We start from the raw sequence: 23,064 nt of genomic DNA on the forward strand, positions 1-23,064 counted from the left end.
AACCGATAAATATCTTCATTTGTTAATGGAGACTAATTGATTGGGTAATTGGTTTTATTGATTTGAACAATTAAACAAGCGTACACAAATTTGCATCATAGACAAACGTCAAAAACAAAAAATAAAATAAAATAATTGCATCATTAATTGAATAAGTTTCATTTTTAAGGTAAAACTATTCTTTAGGAATATTAAAACATGGAAATACTCATGTATAGGATGTGTTTCAAGCATAAAAAGTTAGGGAAGTTATTTAATGGTTTATGGTCAAACATACTGGTGGAGTATACAGTGGTACTGGTTTCTAAAGAAAAATAACTGGAAAATGACAATCATTTCTTTTTTTTCTTTCTTTAAGTATTTATTATTTTAATAAGGGGTAAAAGGATAATTAAGATATTTTTTATTTTGCATAAAAAAATTATTTTCTGCGTTTAGAAACTATGCTTATTAATTCGAAGCACTAGTTCCATTAGAAAAATAAATTCAAAGAATTGTAAAATGATCTAATTGAAAAATTACTTGGCATGATAAATTACGGAATGTACATGTGCAGTTGATAAACTTAATAAATATTTTCATTCACTTTTATAGACTACATGTATTTTAATCAAATATTAAGTTGAAAAAAATCTCGAATTATAATTATTCAAAGTAGCAACAGGGGTATCGCCAGGACCACACACTAGTTTTAAATTATAAACGCACATGAGTACATGACACATCACATTTATAAACACTAGTGAGACAGTAATAAAAGGACCGAAGAAGTATTTATGTGCACCTACTAGAAGTCTAGAACAAGTAGTCAAATACCACTTGTCACAACATGTTCTTGCAAAATGTCTTGTATTTTTTGACATGTTGCAAAATGTCTCGGAAAACTACACAAAACAATCACCCCACCGCATAACCGATTATCAAAAATTAAGTATAATCCATTTAAGCGGTTATACTTTTGCAGTGTTATCTCTTAAAAAAAAAGCAGGGACCCTTTAAAATTCCTAAGTTTATCTAATCTTCCTGTATTCATGTCAACATATTTATATAATGAAGGTTGAAGAAGAAAATTATTCATCCCATCTTTTGTTTTTTGTTTTTTTTTTTTCTTTTTCAATTTCTTGAGAAGGAATGCATTTGTAATTTATCTCAAACTGCCCGGTAAGTATTTGTTATGAAGAATTTATAATAGGGTATCGAATCTTCGTTTACATTATCGTTTCGTGTTGTTGAGGATTTTGAGTTGGCCTTGAACGTGTGTGCAAACGATCTGTGGTTGCATTCTTGCATGTAATTTGAATTTGCGATATTGAAATTTGTATTTCTTTTAATTGAATTTGTAATATTAATCATTAATTTTTGCGATTTACTATCACCATCTACTAGATTTTTCAAGAATTCTTCCAAAAAATGATTTTTTTTACAAGAATTCCTCCAAAAACATGAAAGATTTTACAAGAATTGGTTATCTAATTAGTAGTTTAAATTACTTTTTTTGATAATATTTTGTTTTCCTGTTAATTGTATCAAATCATTCTATTGCTTATTAGGATTCGGAGATGGTAGCAATCAAGCATGCAGTGTGAAAGTCAAAAATCAAGAGGCGTTTTATTTATATTTCCGTCATTTTTACTGTAAGTAATTTCATTTTCTTCAATTTATTTCATTTAATTTGGCAGTAATTTCATTTTTATTTAATTTTCTTCAATTTATTTCATTTAGTTTGAAAGTAGTTTGCTTCAGATTGTTGGTTTTATTGAATTTTGCCACTTTACATTGACAATTTCATACTCTTTAGAAAACATAGGCTTTTAAGTCTCGAGGGGGTACCCAAATCTGGAATCGAATCCCGTCTATACCATTCGTCGCCTTGCCCTTAGTTTTTAGGGTAAGGAATCACCCTTCTTAACAACGAATCGATGTTGTTTAAGGAATCGGAACGGAATCGGATTGTATCCTGACTGGTTAAGGACTTTAGGGTAAATTTAGTGAACCTATGGCTGCTGTTTGAGTTGTGACATTCGAGTAACCACAAAATTTGATGTGGCGGTACTCTTTGAAGTTTAACACCTGCACGGCAATGACTAGTGATGAGGTTTAGGGTTGGAACCCCTTTGTGGAGTACTTGTCAGCATAGAAATAAGTTATCTTAGATCTTTAGCACCAAAATAGACATATTACTACTCTGTCTAGGTGTCCGAATTCAGTTTAAGTTGCACTATTTACCTGACCATTGAATTCCATACGAGAGGGAATGTGTAGAATGAGTCACTAGCTTGAGGATTCAGGACTCTGTATTCATTCCCACATCTTTGGATAGTGATTAATCGGAAGTATCTCCTGCACTAATAACTATCTTTCTCGCTATAGGAGAAGCAATAAAGTTTTCATAGACCTGATCGATCATCTGTAGCCCGACCCATCGGCCCGAAAAAGTACGGGTTTGGGCAACCCCAAACACGCTTTTTAGACTAAAGCCCGGAAAAGCCCATTTCAGCCAGAAAAGCCCGCACCAAAGTTATGGGTTTGAGCATGAGTTCCTGTGTTAAAGTCCAGCCCGGTTCAAATTTTGATCACCTCTAAGTTTTCATGACTAGACTTTCAAAAACTGGATTGAGATAGTATTGAACCTGCCTGTATCAGTAAAACATATATGTTGAGTGTGGCGCTAATTCTCCCAGCCTGATAGGATAGCAACCCCGAAAACAACTTAGGCCACTCTGCAAGAAACAGACTGAACAGACGGACTACAAAAGCATTAGTTGACCATATGTGTACCGTACATTAATCCTCACCATGTCTACCAAATTCTGATTTATTACACTGAATCTACCTTATTACACGGGTTTAGTATAGTACAAGTAGTTAATAAATAGGTATAAACAAGACAATCATAGTTATACAATCGGAGACAAGGGAAACGAATAGATTGCGAGTCCTCATCGGAAAAATAAGGAGCTTTCATCTTATAGAGAGATATAGCCCAGTTAGCATGACCAGTGCAAAAAAAACGTTCCCAATGCTTTGCCTCACGACTCAAATAGCTTGCTGGTTTGCTACCATAGTAGAGGAAGTGTTTTCACTGGCTCAGGGCATTCACCCTCCTCGATAAGTAGAGGAAGTGTTCTCACTGGCTCAGGGCATTGTATAAGTGCACCCTCTTCCATCACGCCATTCAACTCTAAATCTGTACGGTTTCCCCTGTTGAGATTGCCCTTAACTTTAGCAACCTGTAAACCACACAATAGACATAAGTAACAAATATTCTAACTCTTGCGCTTTGTTTGGTAGAGCGTAAAATGTTTTCCCGGAAAATAGTTTTCCTATATTTTCAATTTTACATTGTTTGGTTAGCGAATGAGTGTAAAACTATTTTTCTCGGGAGTAAAATTGCTCTCACAATGATGGGAAACCAATTTTCCTTCAAAGTGAAGGTAAAAATGTTTTCCTTTATTTTTCTTATCTCTCTTGTACACTCCCCTCACTTCATTTTTCTTTCGTGGAACCAAACAACTAAAAACTAATTTTGGAATTGTGTTTTCCATTGCAAATTGGTTTACACTCAACCAAACGGAGTCTTAGGTTAACCTTTTTTAAACTGATATTTACCTCGTCCTTCAACTGGTCATTCTCTTGTGTCAGCATCTTCTCCTACAGAAACAGTGATCACCAGATTCAGATTCATAAAACAAGCCAAAATGAAAACTATAACATGGTCAGCAGAAGCATGTTTACTTTAGGAAAAAAATAGTCCACCTAACCCAGTTTTGGTATGAAGAGCAAATGATAGAAAGATTGGACAACAAAGTGATTGCATCTACACATAGAGTTAGAAAGTAGAAACACATATGAGCTAAAACTATTCTGTACTTTTGACTGTATCAACTTTGTTCAGTGTACTTGCGTCGAATTCAGTTGGGGTGTGAGTTCTAGATTTGTAGAGTTTTGTTGTTTCACACACCACAAACTCACAAAGTACCAACAGAGAACTTTGAAACGACCAGAAAAATCATGCCATTACATAATTTTCTACTGCATTACTGTGTTACTGCAGGTCCTGTAAGCTATAAGGGTCTACAACCTCCTTGCATAATACAGATTTATTTGGCAGAAAAATTGAAGACAGGTCTACGTAACAAAGGAAGAAAACGACCGAACACGTCAAACTTGTTTACTTTGGTTGCACTGCCTGCATTAGGTAGCATGAGGCAGCAGGAACAAGAGAATTTGGAGTAAGTTATCCTATTGTATCAGCAGAACAAACCAGAAAATGGGAACAAAATCTTGGATTATTTCCTTAGGACTTAGGTTCTAGTTTCATCGTACACTTTCAAGGTAGAGTTCGAGATTGTGAAATTAGAAGCAGATATGATGCATCTGTTGGTATGTATCATGCCACCACTACCATTCCATGAAATTCATATGTTCACTGAGGTTTAGATAAGTTCCTGATAGGGTGTCCCTTGAAATAACTAGATCTACCCATCTACCTTATGCTGAGAAGAAAGGATAGCATAGATGAAAAGAACATTACCCATATAAATCAATCGGAACCATTATAAGATCCACATGCTTACTAGTGGGTGTGACTAAGTACATAGTCATAGTAGGAGTTCGGATGTTTTCTACTTATTTATATAGTAGTGATACAAGTTCAAGTCAAAGATCCAGGTAAATTAAATGAGATGACTATACTTTTTTTTCTGGCAGAGCAGCTTGGTCTTTCCGTTGAAATGTTAACAAGATCGGAGCATCGTAAATAATTCAATGTAAGTATTTAACCAATTGAAATAGAAGTGTACAACCAACATATTTTGTCAGTAGTAACAAAATCTAGATGAGGGAGAGTGTACCTTTTCACGCAGTGTAGCAACAGATTCTAGCATAAGCTGAGCCTGGTAAGAACAACAGAAATAAGTTGGTGAAACATTTTGATGATTTTGGTAACAAGGAAAACGACTGTACAGATAAGAGGGGAAATGTGAATAACAGGGGCTGGAAATCTTTTTCCAGCACTCTTTTTTAGCAACAGTATATCAGAAAGAAATATGTGGTCTCTAGTTTAAGATTCTGCCTGAGTGAAGGTTTTACTGGGCCTCCTGGCTCTTTTCCCCAGGTCTTGAGGGTCAAAAAGCCAAAACGCGTCTACTACGTTGTTGAGACTACCCTCTTTCATCCATAGGCGATTGAGAAGGAGTTGAGGTGAGGAAGTTGAGGTGAGGAAGTTGAGGTGAGGCTGAAATCTCATAGGAAGATGAGCTTTTTAAGTGTGTATTTTATTTGAGGGAAATTATACGCTACCGACATGAGGTACTTGACCGCAGTCGGACTTGCATATACTACTACTGACGGATATACTGCTGCATTGTCCAGGCTAGAATCAATTTGACAGTTCTTACATAAAATGAGCTGACAGAGATGAGCTTCCAAATGATTAACTGATATTTCAGCAATGTATGATACAGTGCACTATGGACTCTTTGCACACTGCACTTTACAGTGAGCATTTTATTCATCTTACCAAATAGTAAAAAATAAAACCATAAACTAGTCTGCAGAGAGTTGACTAAAGTCCCCAACACCAGCAGGTGTAAGGTAAGGTTTTATTTGGTACCAAAGAAGAGTAGCAAAATAAAGGCTGTTTGGTTTGACAGAAGTTCACAAATTACTTATATTAAGCCCGGAGTGCCAGTAACAAGAAATTAATTAGGATAACAGGAATGGAGGGGAACCTTTCGGTTTCTAGTCTGTACAAGGGCATCGTTTAGTTGTTTCTCCAGCTGCATGAAATCCTCTAGACTAAGATTCTCAATACCTGAGCCTTCTGCATACCTGCAAGACATGAATCGTGGAGTACAGAAACGTCATCGTCAGAATCAGTAAAACAGATGGACATTTGATCACTTGCCTTTCAACTGTTTTCACTAGCTCGCCGCATGTTTGGACTTGTATACAAGTAGACGGGGAATCCTGCCGTCAAACACAAAAAGAAAACCGAGCTTGTCAGAAAAGGAGATGACTGTTGTACAGCAAAGAATAGAAGGAATTGTATCCTTTTCTTTCCGATAAGTCTGTTATCAGTGGAAAACTCGAAGCAGGAAGATGACAAAGAACTCTAAAACTGGCCGGAAAAGAAAGGACAACCCAGAATGGGTTAAATATACCTGATAGAATATTCTAATGCTAGAAGGAAATATCCTGAGCATAGTACAAGCTAATAATCATGGAAAAAATAAGTGAAGTACATTACCTCAGTTTCATCATCAACGTTTGATGCTTTTCCATCAGTGGAATCTTGATATCGCCTAAGAATCTGAGACAAACTGAAGAAGGAAAATTACTGTCTAAACCAGGATGATTGTAGCAAGTCAAACACACATATAGGTAAGCCCTTGTGCTCTAAATCAAATGGAAGGGGCAGACTTGAGCTCTAACAGTTGAAGTTGCGAAGATTATAAACAAAAATAACTAGTGTTCTGTCGAGTATGGCAAACTTTAGAGTTCAAGGAGCCCAAAAAGTAAACTACCGAATATGTAAGTTTTCTATCGCAAGGCCGCCTCTGAAAAACAGCATAGTAAAAAATATCACTATTTTTTCATGTTGTGAGCACTTGCTTTGTGCCAAGCATCAATATTGGAGCTTACCTCGAGGGTGGCATAATAAATACGCTAGATACGGGGAAATGTTTGTTTTTGGGGAAGCCACTCGCAATTCAAGGGAATCAAGATTATTAAAAGCTTGAGCGTCTTACAAATATGAAAGAACATGGAACTTTGGACAAAAAAAGCTATGAAAAAGCCACGCAAATATTTAATGCGTATGAGTTCTTGATAAATCCGTAACACAGATGCGAGCTAGATCCATTCTTTCACGACTGACGTAAGTACTTCGTAAGGCAAACTAACAATTACACATACAAGTATATGATAAACTCGTTACAAAGGAGTGAGCTGGATCAAGACAAAAGGAATACTTCGTAGTGGCTAGGAATTACAATAACTATTATTATACTACTTCCTTATATATGTTTTGCACATCTTCAAGATCTCAACGGTGACAAATGACATGGAGATTTTAACACTTTGTTTGTATGACTGGAAATAATGAGAAAGGGAAGGAAGCCATGTTACTCCGACTCTTCGTTTTATCTCAAGGGCTCGTGTCGGGTACTCGACACTCTGTCACTTTATTTTCGACTTGAATCTTGGTAAAATTTTACAATGTACACGAGTCGTATATTTGGACATGTATCCGTATCTGATAATAGTACCCTAGTCCAAGTAACATAGAAGGGAAGGGGGGGTGGGGGAGCTAGTTTACTTCTTTGAAAAAGAGACCGGAGGAGGAAATATGATCAATTTCTTCCAAGGAGGGGAGGGGTGGGAGGGGGAGCAGCTTTCCTCGTTTGGAAAAGAGGTGGAAAAAGAAAAAGAAACTGAAATCTTCCAAATTGGATGAGGGGAGAGGATGGGGAAAGGGCAGAGAAAGTTTTCTTGTGTGGAAAAGAGACTGGAAGAGGGAAAATGATAAAATTTCTCCCTAATTGGATAGGTTTGGAGGAAAAATTAAGGTTGACCTTTCTCTCTTCTTGTCATTTTTCCTCCTCTTCCTTTCGCTTTTAACTTCCTATTCAAATAAAGTGGAATGACATAATGAAAGCAAAATCATGGTTGGGGGAGGGGGAGAAAGTGTTCCTTGTTGGTAAAACACATTGGAGGAGGAAAAAGGATCTAACTTCCTCCCAAATTGGTTAAGGGGGAGAAGTACCACAAGTTTTTTGTTTGGAAAAGAGTTTGGGGAAGGGAAAACGACTAGATTAAAATTGGGATAGACTTTATGGAAATTGGAGTTTGATATTCCTCCTCCTCCTCTTATCCCTTCCCTTTTATCTCGCCCAAATAAAGGGCAAAGGAATGTGAACAATGAAAAGAAGTGCAAGCATAACCAATAACGATGGTTGAGAGTTCATATTATTTAAGGTTTATTGATTTCATAATAACATCAAAACTACAAGTCTTAGAGAAGAATCACCAGGAGACAAAGTTCAACAATGACAAAAACACAGTGGTTTTAGATTATAAAGTGGAATTCCTTTCAAGTACTCCCATTTCTAATAGATTTATTTATTTCCATGATTGCTATAGGTTATTTTCAATGCATATTTCTTAACTTTGTTTCCTTAAGGATTTGGGTTGGCCTTGACATGGCACGCGTTGGCACTTTCTGGCATTTTATTTTTGGCTAAAATCATGTACACAAGCTATGTCAAAGGAAATGAGTACCAAGCAACCTTAATGTTTTCATGCAATTATTTGAATGTAACAAAAAAATAACAGTGCAAGTTATGTATTGATAAGCATGTAAAGTCTTTTGGGAATTCTGAAGCATTTTTTGATATTGGTTTCTTTATGACTGAAATTGGCATATGTTGTCACACAAGAAACATGAGATGAATTTGAGGTGGCATGTTGTATTCTTTAGCGCTTGTTTCGACAAGGGTATGAAGTATAAGGCATGTGTTTGGGATAGAACTAACTCACACATAACTTTGACACGGTCTTCGATATAGTGGGTTTTAGCTTGTTTGCACTTTCACTTGTTTTTGTTGAGTTGTTTGACATTATGGCAAACTCTTAGCCAACAAGAAGTAGGCCTTCCTCTAGAAGGTAGTATGGATGAAAATTCATAATATAAAGTCACGAGTCATGTATATTTTCTTTTAACTCGTTATTTAAGAATATCGTAACTTGGTATCTAGAATTAGCTAAGCATAAAACAAGGCATTATATTAGAAAGTTGAAGTATAAAACTTCAAAGATGGGATATGGATAAACTTAAGTGATTGATTATTTCTAAAACATGGTTAAACGGGCAGGATTTCTGAAAGAATGAAGTGGTGTTACCATAAGTTTTGACATCCTAATGGGATACATTCCTATTAAACATATTTCTTTTTCTTGACATAGTTCGAGGAACATGTCATGAAATATATTGTCTCTAAGCTATGATCTTGTGTGAACATATTATGAGTATATTGTCCTTAAGGTCCTATTTATGGATAAGGTAGGAGATAAGATACGAACACTAACATGAGAATTATAGTTGTAAGAAATGCGAGTATTCCTTTAAAAAAGACACCTTTGAGGTAGAGATAAACGTAAGGTGATGATGCAAACCATTTAAGAATGAGAAGATATACACGTTCACACGAGACCTGACATGACATGATGGAGCGAGCTTTTGATTATATAGCAAGGAAGAATACCTTTTAGGTAAAGAACTAGCTTCACGGAAATGTGATAATCACAACGCAAAACGGAAAATCTCTCTTTTTGTTAGTGGATGAACGAAGCGACGCTAAAGCCCTTTCTCTTATGTCGGGTGTGCGCTATTCCTAGCGCTAACGACTATAAGAGAGTTTTGTTTGGGTCCAAAAGATAATCGAGAAGAACTTATGAGAGTAGAAGAGAAGAAAGTTCATATTCACATAGGAATTGAGAGAGATCCTCACACTTGAGGATGGAGATTAACGTAAGGTGATAATGCAAACCATTTAAGAATGAGAAGATACACACAGTCACACGAGATCTGACATGACATGATAGAGTGAGCTTTTGATTATATAGCAAGGAAGAATACCTCTTAGGAAAAGAACTAGCTGAAAGTTCTGTTTAGGTACAAAAGATAATCGAGAAAAACTTATGAGAGTTGCAGAGAGGAAAGGAGTTCATATTCCCATAGGAATTGAGAGAGATCCTCACACTTGAGGATGGAGATTATGTGGAACCTTATTTGAACATAATGGACAACATACTCCTAAATCTCTGTTTACAACCTAATTCCTCTTCTTTGAGTAAAAAAACATGTAGTTGACTCGATCAACGAATTATACATCCAAAAACCAAGAAAAGAAACAGAAGAGCAAAAATAGTGAAAATGCTAAATATTTCTTAGAATGACAAGAAACTCATCCAAAACAAGAAAATAAATTGTAGAACAAACATAGTAAGCAAAGCACTTTCTTGAAAAGTCATTTAAGAAATGGAACCTATTATTTGCAACTTAAGTAATAGTGAAAATGCTAAATATTTCTTAGAATAACAAGAAACTCATCCAAAACAAGAAAATAAATTGTAGAACAAACATAGTGAAGCAAAGCACTTTCTTGAAAAGTCATTTAAGAAATGGAACCTATTATTTGCAACTTAAGTGGTCTAAACATAACATACAAGAGGATTTCCCCTTTAGTGCATTCACCATTATCATTATCATTACCCCATTGCCTCAAAGAGGATCCCGCAAGAAGCAGGGTAAGGGGGTCGAACGTACGCAATCTTACCCCTGCAATTGCAGAGAGGTTGTTTCCAATTGATCCAAAAGAGATAACGGGACGTTAATGGGACAACAGTCTTCTACTTCATGGGAAGGAAGTGAAGAGGTATTAGGAGTCATTTCCCAATGGAGCCAAAGATTCATTTTCTTTTGGCTGTTAGATGTAATGGACTAAATCAAAATGGTACCCCTTTAGTGCATTGAAAAAAGAAAATGTTAACAAGGAAGATTTCATAGGGCGAGAAGAAAAAGTTACCTAAAATTGTAAGTAATAAGTAGATGCCACTTTGGTGAGGGTCTAAATTCCTATCTTGTGTAGCGATTATTTTACAAAGAGAGAAAGGACCGTATTTTATAAAGAGAGGAAAGACCAATTTATTTGCATGTTAAAGAGTAGCTAAGGTTGTAAGGAGTTGTCCTCGTTCTTATGGGGTTCACACCACTTGGACACGAGCATGTCAATTGGATGCAAAGGAAAGAGAGAGTACATTGGAATCTTAAAATGTGAATAACTAGGACAACATCATAATCTTCATTTCGATGGTCTTAAAAATGCTCTTGCGTTTTGCAAGTTTAGGAGGAGAACAATGAGCTACGTAAAATGTCGTCAAGAAGGTGTTTATTTAGCCCTTAATTTAAGAAAGAGTTATGGTATTTCAATACTCAATATATTTTGATAAGAACATTGCAATGCTTTGTTTTGTTCAACAAGGTCATCTAATTCATGTTTGAAATAGTTAACATAGTTAACTAACTCTGTCTATGGTGAGAAATATGTTGTAGAAAAACCATTCATTACACAGTGTTAATAATAGCTTGGAATGTTAAAAGTGGCCTTATTTTTTTTTTATTATTATTATTGATTGGTAAGATTCAATTTTAATGAGCACTTATCACAAGTCAAATAGTTTAGTTACGTAAATCAACACTTGAGAGCAAGGGGGGGTAAGAGATTCCCACTCCAAGCACAAGCAGATGGTGAGGTTTGAACTTTTAGCATTCACGTCACAAAGTGAGTTTTCCACCATTTTCACCAACAAAACTTGGTTAAACCTACATAACACGTTTTTGTACAAATATACGGGGTTTTTTATACGTGTTTTTATTTTATTTATTTTATATGACTACAAACATACTACTCCGTATTAGATTGCAACCGTGGTTGAGAGACCAAAGACCATATGATTTAGCTCTAAAGTCATTTAACTCATTCTTAACTTGTGAATTGACTCCCGAAAAGAAAATTTTAGAATAAATAACTCCAGCTATTGAATTTTTTATCATGTCTAATGCCTTGCAGGGTTTTTATGTATATTACTGCATATTACTTGCCACAATAACAAAAGAGGATTGCAATTAGGAATTTAGCATGATGAGTAAAAATCAACCTTGTAAGATTCAAAATTTGAGCCTTCTTGTTCAATTTATGAAATATTTAACTAATTAAAAATGGTGAAATCTCATGTGTAGAAGAATAAATTATAATTTATCAATTTACTGTTTGTACACTTTCTTGATGTTAAGTTATTTCATTATGGTGTAGCAAAGGTATAAAAACATGAAAAGATTATATTCGTGCGTAGGGAAACAAAGAATTTTTATGGAGTCAACAATATGGTATTAAAAAAACTCCACAAGTTAACAACCATCATAAAAAGGGAACTAAATGTAAAATCATTTTTCATAACATAATAACCTTGTTGATCTAACACTTAAAAGACTAATTCTTACAAGATAGTTCGGAAATGAAGTATATCACAGTGTGTACAGAAATCTCCAAAACTTAACTACCATGCTGAAAAGGAAACTCAATGTGTATTTCCTTTTTTAGTAGTTTTTACGCGTCTTTGAGTCTTGAATACACTCCTCTATACCATTTGCAATTCTTTCTCCTCCTTGTCCTTCTAGTGAAATCGAAAATGTATATGATTGTTGCGCTTCTCAGACAAACAACAAACAAGCCCATCATGAACTTCACATTAAGGAAATCAAGTTTATATTCATGTCACATTTAAAAGTAATAAAACAACTCCCTATACTTTAAGAAACATACAAGCCCCACCATCAAGGAAATCCAGTTTCAGTTCATGTCACATCAAAAGAATAAAGCACCTTGAATTTAAAATGGAACCAACAAAAACTACATAAATGCAAATAAAAAGGGAATACTAAAGACTAATAGCGCATATATGGCTTGGTAAACTTTCACAGGAGAAAAAAAACTAGCGACTGACAGTTTTGTAGTTTTGGACAAGAACTTTTATGTTAAAGTCTAAACAATAATAACAGTGACATCAAAGCCTGATCAGAATGTTTAAAGTTTTAACATCTATGATCTCTCTCAAGGTTTTTATACAAGAGATTTCTATACAAGAGATTACAAGGAATGTGTGTTTGCTTAAACTAGGTTCAGTGTGTTGATACTTGCTCCGTTCACAATTATATACCCCTTGCCATTTTGGTTGAGGCAAAACTGATGGGACCAAATGTATTTTATATAAGAGTAAATTTGTAAGACTTAAAAATAGGCAGAGGTAGCACTAATAGTTTTATTCAATGTTACAAAGCGTAAAATGTAGGTTGAGAAGATAAAGAGGCAAATCAAGGGTGTTAATTTGATGTTGTAGAAGTATTTTTGATGGTTGTGGAGAGAAGCACAAAGAACAAGCCAACAAATGAGGTGACAAGATTCGATCATGGTACCCGTTACTCGAGATTTCACCAACAGGTAGGATTTGATCATGGTACTAGTTCCTCGAGACTTCACCAATAGCTAGTCGATAACTTGGCATGCACAGGGTCAAAACTATAAAACACTTGTCTCAAATGTTCTGAACACCTAAAGCCAATATGTAAGAGATAAGGAGATAGCGACCACTACATATCTCGTCATTGATGTCCGGCTATCTCAAACAGAGGAACCTTTGAATTGATCGCGATATAAACACAAATCAACCATTTGGCTCTTGTGTGAGAAACACAATCAAATATCAATAAATAGATTCCTAAAACGGGACGGATGGTATAATATCCCCTTAACCTAAAAGCCACATTTGTATAAAACGGCTGAAGGGACACCTAGACAATTAGGGTTCTCTGTGCCTTACGCGTGCACTTTGTGCATCCTTGATTGGAATAAGGCGCACCCAATAAATAGTAAAAGAGTCGGTATGTCAAAACGGAGAGAACCCGTGTGATTATAGTGTACCTCTAAGGTCAAAAGGAATATCCTATAAAATATTGCTATTAGGAGGATCGAATTAAGAAGGAATGTAAAATGAATAAGCCCAAAGCGATGAGGAGGGATCAGTGGTCGGAACTTCTCGCCCTTTAAGTGTTGGTTCTTCTATATTTCGATTCTGCTATCTCGAATAGAGGAATCTTTGAATTGATCGCGATATAAACACAAATCAACCATTTGGCTCTTGTGTGAGAAACACAATCAAATATCAATAAATAGATTCCTAACACGGGACGAATGGTATAATATCCCTTTAACCTGAAAGCCATATTTGTATAAAACGGCTGAAGGGACACCTAGACGATTAGGGTTCTCTGTGCCTTACGCGTGCACTTTGTGCATCCTTGATTGGAATAAGGCGCACCCAATAAATAGTAAAAGAGTCGGACTATGTCAAAACGGAGAGAACCCGTGTGATTATAGTGTACCTCTAAGGTCAAAAGGAATATCCTATAAAATATTGCTATTAGGAGGATCGAATTAAGAAGGAATGTAAAATGAATAAGCCTAAATATCTCGAATAGAGGAATCTTTGATATAAACACAAATCAATCATGCGGCTCTTGTACGAGAAAGACGATCAAATATCAATAAAATAGAATTCCTATCACTTAGGACGGTTTGTATGTTCTTATCCCTTCATGTCCTTACAACAAGTACAACAAAGCCTTGGTCCCAAAGTGATTTGGGTCAGCTGACATGAATCGACATAAGAGATCATCAACAACAACAAAGCCTTGTCCTAAAAGCCTTGTCCTTAAAGTCGCTAAATTTATTGATATACACAATAATGTATTAAAAAGATGAAGGGACACCCAGGCCATTAAGGGTGATTAAGGTTATTTGCGCCTTAGGCGTGCCTTTTTTCCCCTCGGTGTGTGGCTCGCTGAAATAAGGCTCACCTAGTAAATAATAAAAGATAACGGTGAAAAAATGGTTTACGTCTCAAGGAGAGCGCCTTAGTTGCGCCTCGTTGAAATCACCTCCCCCGTAACACGAAAAACGCAGGCTCCAAAACCTTGCGCTCCGCCGCCTCATGTTGGCCTTTCTGCGCCTTTTTATACTCTGATACACATGTGGCAACACTTTTTCCTTCCTAAGACTATGTGTTCACTAAATAGCAAAAGTTTTGTGCACAGGACACGACCTTTACTAAATAGCAAAAGTTTTGTGCACTGGACACGACCTTTACACAAGTGACAATAAAAATTAGTATAATGACGAACATGTTATGTGCCTATAGTGATAGTTGTTATCTTAACTAAGAAGATAAAACATTGGCAAGACACATGGACTAAGAAGAGCTACATGTCTAAGTGTCTAACAAGTGGATACAGTTGGGCTCACTTATTACACTACACGTTAAAAATCACCTCTATTAGGCTATTAAATTTATTTATGCTCCACATAACACAATTCACGGCTATAAACACACTAAAGTTTTTCCAAATAGAGGTACATCATGTACTAGTAGTCTCGAAATATTAGTAGAGTATTAAAATAAGGCCATATAAAGTGCACCTCAAAATATCTGCCGACCGTTTCTATATCTGGAAAGTTTACACTACTAGCTAGATATAGTAAAATACAGAGTAAACTTCTAAAAATAGAAAAAGATCCCTCTACGCCTCTGCCTCATGTTATGTGCCCATGTTAAACCTCAATTGGAACAGTATAATAATCACCTAACCACTGCATAAGTGTATATACGGAGGACTTGAGAATATACTCCTTCCCCTTCTGTAATTGTTCTAAAATCAAAAGCTACGAGAGTGATACGCAGTAGTTATTCAACGACAACAAAGATAAAATATCATTATGCCTTACTAATCAAAACAGCTTACTGATCTTAAAAAATAAGTGAATTTCATAAATAGATGCTTCCTGCCCTTTGCTACTATAAAAAGAAAGTTTAACACACTACTATTTATAGTAAAACGAAGCTTACGGTCCTAATCATCACTCCGAAAATAGTTAAATATTCCACTAACCACTAAATTAAGAGCAAAAACAAAACAAAATAACGGATAATACAATAAATAAACAATCACGTGAAGGCAGAAGCTAAAACAAACTAGTCAACCTCTATAAAGCAGAAATTAAACCTTCAATAATCAAAAGAGAATACTCCGGATAATATTAAAATAAAATTCATAATCATTACAGTTACACTACTCCAAAGCGTAAATTCTTTTTTTAATAAAAAAATAAATAAAATAAAATTAGAAGCACCGCCTCATAATTTCATGACAATTTTAGCAAAAATAAAATTCAAATTGAAGTTCCGTAAAAATTAAGCATTAAAATCGTCGCATTTCTTATTTTCAAGGTGAGAAAACACTATCGGATGAAGAAATCGTTGCAGAAAATCGAAAATCGCACCGATCGAGCTCAAAACCGACAAAAATTCAAAAAACCTTACTCCAATCGTACGGACAATGGCGCAAAAAAATATTCGGAAACACAAAAATCAAGTACTCAGTTATTGAATGGAAGAGACATATGAAGAGAGAGAAAATGAACCTGGAAGAAGACGAAGCACCGCTGACGAACTCGTAGAGGCGACCGCGATGGGAGAAGACGAGAACAGCAACATCAACATCGCAAAGGATAGAGAGTTCGCGAGCCTTCTTGATGAGACCAGAACGGCGCTTAGAGAAAGTGACCTGACGACTGCTTTTATCTTCAATTCGCTTCATCTCTATCTTCCTTCTTCCCATCCTTATCTTGTTTTTGTTTGTAGGTTGTGGCGATCTTACTTTCTCTCTCTGGAAATTGAATATAGATACTCTCAGGAGTGACTGAGGAGTCAAGTTGTGTCTGAAATAGGGCGGAGGAGAAAACCCAATATAGAAGGAGAGAGAGAAAACTTAGAGAGAGAAAGGGGTTAATTTTGCCACACATAATTGGAGAGGGACATAATTTTTTTTTAGTTGGACGAATTTTTATTAAATACTAAATTACACGTGTTTCTTTAGGCTGTGGAGTCTACTTACTAGTGGACGTTGCGGATTATCGTTACACTATTTATCTTTTTCCATTTTTAGTAATTGCGTGTTTTGGATATTTTTACTATTGTTGGACTTCATTTTTTCTGTCTATAATTGGTAGGTGCATTCTCTTCGTTTGGAAAAAAAACATGAACAAATAATTATTCCGTTCTAATTTATTATGTTCACACAGAGTATAAGTTAATCAATTTTAAAAGTTTACTTAAGTTTAATTACTTTTTTAGTTTTATAGATCTAATTATATGGAGCTAGCTTAACTGGCTTGACCCCATAAATGATTAATTTGTGCGCAAATTTGACCCAGTTTCACCAAAATCCGCTATTTTTAGCCCAAAACAGCGCACAAAAAAGGTCTGATGTTTTGGTTCGGCCCATCATGATTGAATGCATTTTTGGCATGGCCATTACTAGATGCATTTGATCAGGTTAAATCAAGGTTATTGAGTTCAAAAAAGTTTATGAGATTTCAGGGGAAGAAGTGCTCCCTTAGTAGTTACTCCGTAGTATTAGCGCTTAGATATAATTGGGTGTGCCTAAAATTAGGTGCACCGAATATGTGTTTTTATATTTCGTATTGGACAATTTCACGTTTTCTCCTCTCGTGGCTTACACAGGTAAGAGGAAATGTTTTTTTTTAACAAAATCAGAAAAAAAGACACTACTTAACCAACACCAATCAAAGTTATCCAGCTTAATTTTGCTTGAGCTATCACCAAGCGTTTCACACATGTAAGAGAGAAATGTGAGAGGATTCACCTTATATAGTACGTGTGATAGTATTACGAGCTTACAACTAGCTAGTCCGCATTTCTTTGTCTTTTTAGCTTGATAGAAAATGGATAACAAATGACTCCCCCTGTTCTTGAATGCTAGTTCCCTTTCTAAATTGAGTTGTTCTTTTTTATTAGTCTCTTTTAGAATATTTTCTTATTTGTCTAACATTTATCCCCTTTATATCCCTATAAACATCCCAAAAGCCAATTTATTTACTTTCAAATAAACTTTTATCCTCATAAACCCCTTAATTATTTCTCTCATACCCACATGGGTTATATTCTATTGAAATTCATGTGACAATTTTACTTTTGTTAGACTGCCTTCAATTCCAAAAGGGACATTAAAAAACCGAAGGAGTACTTCTATTGTGCCTATTATAGGATGATATTTCTTAATACATGCAATATCCAACGTTTTTGGATTGTTTTTTTTTTTTTTTTTTGCATTGCTTATTTATTTATTATATTTTTGACATCTTATAAAAATATTAATGATAAAAGTATATCATATAAAATTAAAGGTTAACTGTAGTTAGAAACAAAACTAGAAAAGGAAAATATCATCGTTTGAGTATCTTCTTTAATTTTAACTCTTATAGCAGTCAGTTCATGCTTTCTCTTAACTTCATGCAAAATATCCTACAGTAGTACAGTGGTGCTACCCCGTATTTCGTGTACCACATAACATGATCCAGATCACGCTGTAAGCTGGCGCAATTCTCGTACTTTTTTTTTTACATTTTTTTTTTAATCTATAATCAGAGATATTTTAATATTTTCCAGTTTTATTTTATTTGTATTTTCTTTACTAGAGATATTTGTACTAGTAAAAGAGAGCGGGGGTCGTATGTAGCTACGTCAGTATGTAGAAAGTAGAAACACAATACTTACCCGGGAAGGAAAGACATTGATGTTGCAATTTCGTTCTTCTCCATCCAAACGTTATAACCAGAGTATTGATTAATGTATAACTTTGACTATTATTATTTTTAATAATCTAATATAATAATAATATTGTTTAAAAAAAAGTATGAAATATTTGTTTCGATATAATATTAGCAAAAAAATGGTCAAATTAAAAGTGACTTATGGAATAGTAAAAAAAGTTTAAAATGTCTTGCATACATAAGGTGTACAATAAATTTATTGTACATCAACATAATTTTTACCCAGTTTTCTCTAACTTTTACCTATTTTTCTCTAACTTTTATATTATTAAAAATAAAAGTTGATAGATAAACATTTAAAAGGGTTAAATGACTAATTTTATACATTATTAGTCATTTTAAAGAAATATTTTTTATTAAATTGAAAAATTTTATCACTAAAAAATAGATAATTTTTACATATATAAAGGTAGTTTTTATGCATTTTACGTTAATTTTAACTTCGGTGTACATTATTTATCGTACATCTCATGTAAATAAGAAATTAGAAGTTAAAACGTTATAATTGAAAGAGAATTGAAGGATCACTAGTACAAAATGGCTTATCGTCACTGCAGTAATTGTGTCACTCATTGTATTTCAAATTAAAAACAACAATTAAGGTTACTCCCTTCGTCCTTTAATACTCGCACCGGCCGTTTTGACTGGACACGTTTACCAATATCTTTAACTACATATTATAAAAATTTATAAAAATATTAATATTTTGAAAATATATATTAAGATGAAGCCCACAATATATTATTATACTAACATTTGTTTCATATACTAGAAATAAAATATGGTCAAAGTGAATTATGTGAATAGTGCAAAAAGTCAAAACGGTTTGAGTATTAAGGGACAGAGGAGTATTTCTTTTGTTCGGTTGTTTGTACCTTGTTTTACTAAGGCAAAAAGATATTCGTTGTGTATAATCTTGAATGTATCCGGTGTTCGATCAATGTATAACTTTAACTATTTTTTTTTTTGGTAAATGAAAGAAAGTAAATGAATTATTTCAAATCATGAGCTCGTTAATTTTAAATGGCTTCATAGATTCTCATTCATAAAATGATGAACTTTGATACATTTGGTTTTATATGTATTGTACGTGTATATAATCCCTGAGGTTATTTCTTTGCTTGTGGATTTGTGAGTATATGCCATTGTTGTTCGGGGACTATTATCGAGTATTATTTTCTAAAACTTGAATACTCTCTCTGCCTCGATTTACTTGCTCTATTTAACCAATTTTTTAAGAGTTTTTTAGTCATAATGAAACAAGTAATTTTGTAAAATGAGACCTTCAATTAAAAGAATGTAGAATGATGGAGAAAGTATATATCTTATTAAAGAAAAGAAAATTTTGAAAATTGACTACCCAGTACCCACGTAGATATATACTCCATATTATTAATATCAATGATAGTATCTTGTATATGAGCCAATGGTTCACTCTTAATTTCTAAGTAACGAGCAGCTAGAGGACCGAAACATGCCACGGAACAAGAACAACACGGACTATTGAATAAAACAGGTTTGTAAGTTCTAACACAATCATTTTTGGCGAATGTAGAGTATATTTATTGTGAAGACTGAAGATTCTTTCGAGCAGCTGCTAAGTGTCAACAAAGTTGCATGTCATGTGATTCTAATTTAAAGAAAAAGTAATCCACGTAGCACTTGTCTCGCACTCAGGGGTTTAGGGCAGTGTTTAGCCATATTAATTAAAACGAAAATGATAAAGGTCGCAACATGCGACTTTTAAGCGTATCATAATAATGACATGACATGCTTATGTGTCATGATTTAAATTGGAATCTAAAATATTTAGTTTATATATCCTATTATACATGTTTAAAATATAGGTAAGAAAATCTTAATTTTCTAATTTGTTTCTTTTTTTATACCGATTACCTTATTTACATATTTTCATAGTAAAACTTTTGTTTTGATAGTAAAACTATTATGATGACTCATAGCCTACGTGGCGCCTATATGTACCAATTAAACTCCGACACGTAAGATTGCGACAATTAAATGTTGTCGCAACTTGCGACCTTTATCATCACCCTAATTAAAAATACTCCCCAAGTAATAATTAACCTACCATTATAAACAATTATTCTATTGTCTTAATAAACTTAATAACTAAACATATACTTCGTATAATGCTAACTAATAGAGGATACTAAGGGTATGCTCATAATTGTACTATTGTACCATATTATTATATATATAAGTCCCAGTCACCCGTATTAGGGTAAGTCGTATCATTATATTCACACTAACGGCTAAGTATAGAAAACGTCTAAATTAAAGTATTTATGAACTTAGATATTCATTGCCATGATGAAAGATAATCTTATGCTAGGTGAAAACTAGAAAGAGCTAGAGATCGAGGAGCTGAGGAAGGGAAGTGGTTTTTGTGAGATGCAGCGGGCCGCGGGCTGGTTGGGTTTGGGTAAATACCAATGGGCATCTAGGCCGGGCTTGGAATGTGGGTCATAACTCATAAGGGTACCTAACAGCTCATAGTAGATTCCGTAGTGGTCATGAAATTGCTTGTTTGAGGTGCAAGAGTATGATCGACATAAAGGGTTGGGAACTGGGAAGTAATGATTCAATTATGCTACCGTGAATCCAACCAAGCGAACATGGAACAAAGATTGGTCCTATTTGAGACGGGTCCCGTTAGGATATATTCGTGTTGTTTTATTGGAGGACTTTGTTACTCGAAAAGTGTTTGCAATTGTTGCAATGCATAGTTCCCATAGTTATTGTCGGTTGGTTTAGTGGTGATTGGGGCTGGACTTGGTAGGGATAACTCGTGTTCGATTCCCCGCAATAACAATTGCGGGGGGACTGGAACCTATCCACCCAGAATTCGCCCCGAATCCGGATTAACCCTAAAAGTGAACCGGGTGCTAACACCAAAAAAAAAAAAAAAAAAGTTCCCATAGCTATAATTAGTTGTTTGAGTTTTATTTGTTTGGTTTTTGTTTGTTGTTTCTCTTTGTTTTGCTACTTTTTCCTTATTCTAGTTTGTAGTATTTGCTTTGCTTAAGAGCTTTGGCTCCTCTTAACCAGCCAAAAAAAGAAGTTGATTGAAGGATGCAGTTTTTAAATGATTAAGCTAAGGGTGCCTTATAATCTATGTACTTATCTTATCTGAAGTTTTTCGAACTTATCTAAATTTATCTTATTTATAAATTGTACTTAATAACCTTTATTTTTCACGAACCTATCATATCTGAACTTATATATTATTGTTGAATTAAGTGAATTTTTTTGTTAAATTAATTAAGTAAAAATAAGGCGACTAAAACATGGGTTAATTTATTAAAAAAGACTTTGTGCACGAGATAGTACATTTCTTCCATAACTTTCACAGCTCTAAGCCTCTAACCTCTGCTACACATAAATTTCCAATTGTTCATGTTTTGACTAATATCATCTTAGATGATACATTTCATTTTCCCACAAGAACTAATTAAGGAGTGAAAGAGAAAGTTAAAGACAATAATACCCCTAACTTATGAAGAAAATGAGATAAGGCGAGGGAGGAACAATGTAGGGTGAATAAGGGTAACATTTGAATTGTATCGTGTAAAATATTTTAATTTTCTTTAATAGGTAAGAATAAGTGACTCTACTGAACCAACACCTAATACATGTTAACCAGTTCAGCTACGCAGGTCTTTGTTTGAGTTACTCACAAGTATTTCGCAGTTGATCGAATTCAACCATGTATCCTCCAAACCACAAGGTGAGTTCTCCACCAACTCCACAAATAAAGAAAAACATTCGAAAAGAAATACGTACAATATTGATATTTAGAGAATTACAGCTAACTTATAGGCTGGGCCTCTGGAGCTCGACAGGTGGGCCTTGTCTAACCTGTTCCATATAGAAAAGTCCAAGTTACATTCCGTAGTAATTTAGAAAATCAGTATAAAGATGCCACCTCTAGTATTCTTTTACAATTACTATGTTTCCTCTGTCGTTAAATATTGCATATGGTTGACTTTACACTTCTTAATATATGACTATATAATTTTGACTCTTAATCTTTTGAATTATGCATGAATAAGAATTATAAAAAAAATTGATATTTATAAAATATATATCAACACCAATATAATAAGATCATACATGATTACATTATTTTCTTACGTATATATTACAAAAGATGGTAAAAAATAAAATACGAATATTGTAAAAGTTAAAATGGTGTTATAATTATAAAATAGATGATATGTGCACACTTTAATGGCGCATATAGATGATTAATATATCTAGTTTTGTACAAATTATACTCCGTATGAGAAACACATAGTTGATAGGTTGAAATTTCTTACCTTAGATAAATTTAATAAGATTTTACACGACAATATTTACAAAGTAATAAAATTACTTCTTATGTAATGTTGAGAGTTTAGGGTGAAAGTTTCAAAATTTGAACCTACATTTCAAATTGTAAAAAACAATAAGGAACAAACATACGGGGAATAACTATCAACAACTTACATACTCTATGGCTCTGTTCGGCAAAACAAACGGTTGTAGGTAGCAATTGAGTAGTAGTAGCAGTGAATAGTAGCGGTTAACGGTTAACTGTTAAAATAGTTAGTACCTAATATAAATGTTTTATAAAAGTAACGGTTGATATCGAAAAATGCCATAAGAGCTATACATATTGTTTAGAACTTTTTTTTATTGAAATAACATATTGTTTAGAACTTTACTAATGTATAAATTTATCAAACACTACCCG

The 23,064-nt window shown here is 34.2% G+C and overlaps 1 protein-coding gene and 1 long non-coding RNA gene across 4 annotated transcripts; one reads left to right on the plus strand and one right to left on the minus strand.

The window, feature by feature from the left end:
* The first annotated feature begins 827 nt into the window (after positions 1-827).
* Positions 828-16,106, plus strand: LOC130462478 (uncharacterized). 3 transcript variants are annotated; one of them, XR_008922750.1, is made up of 5 exons: positions 828-1,008; positions 1,551-1,634; positions 4,055-4,769; positions 11,634-11,724; positions 15,904-16,106. It is a non-coding gene; the product is annotated as an uncharacterized lncRNA (long non-coding RNA). The 3 variants fall into 3 exon arrangements; XR_008922752.1 differs by lacking the exon at positions 828-1,008 and adding an exon at positions 1,021-1,161; XR_008922751.1 differs by lacking the exon at positions 11,634-11,724.
* Positions 2,759-16,521, minus strand: LOC110785718 (MADS-box protein FLOWERING LOCUS C). The gene is made up of 7 exons (XM_021990217.2): positions 16,098-16,521; positions 6,251-6,323; positions 5,909-5,970; positions 5,733-5,832; positions 4,854-4,895; positions 3,610-3,651; positions 2,759-3,230 (listed from the first exon to the last, which is right to left on the minus strand). Exons 1-7 carry the CDS (start codon positions 16,292-16,294, stop codon positions 3,057-3,059), a joined length of 690 nt encoding a protein of 229 aa, XP_021845909.2. The 5' UTR covers positions 16,295-16,521; the 3' UTR covers positions 2,759-3,056.
* Between the last annotated feature and the right edge of the window lie 6,543 nt (positions 16,522-23,064).

This window comes from Spinacia oleracea, chromosome 1, assembly GCF_020520425.1.
Source record: "Spinacia oleracea cultivar Varoflay chromosome 1, BTI_SOV_V1, whole genome shotgun sequence".
NCBI classification, from domain to species: domain Eukaryota; kingdom Viridiplantae; phylum Streptophyta; class Magnoliopsida; order Caryophyllales; family Amaranthaceae; genus Spinacia; species Spinacia oleracea.

Bases quoted from the DNA above. Each gene is read 5' to 3' on its own strand.
- LOC110785718 (XM_021990217.2), bottom strand. From the start codon at position 16,294: ATGGGAAGAAGGAAGATAGAGATGAAGCGAATTGAAGATAAAAGCAGT. The intron at 4,896-5,732 runs GTTCCCCTCCAT...TGTTCTTACCAG, and splicing joins TACAGACTAGAAACCGAAAG to GCTCAGCTTATGCTAGAATC. The intron at 3,652-4,853 runs GTACACTCTCCC...CTGTTTCTGTAG, and splicing joins TTGCTACACTGCGTGAAAAG to GAGAAGATGCTGACACAAGA.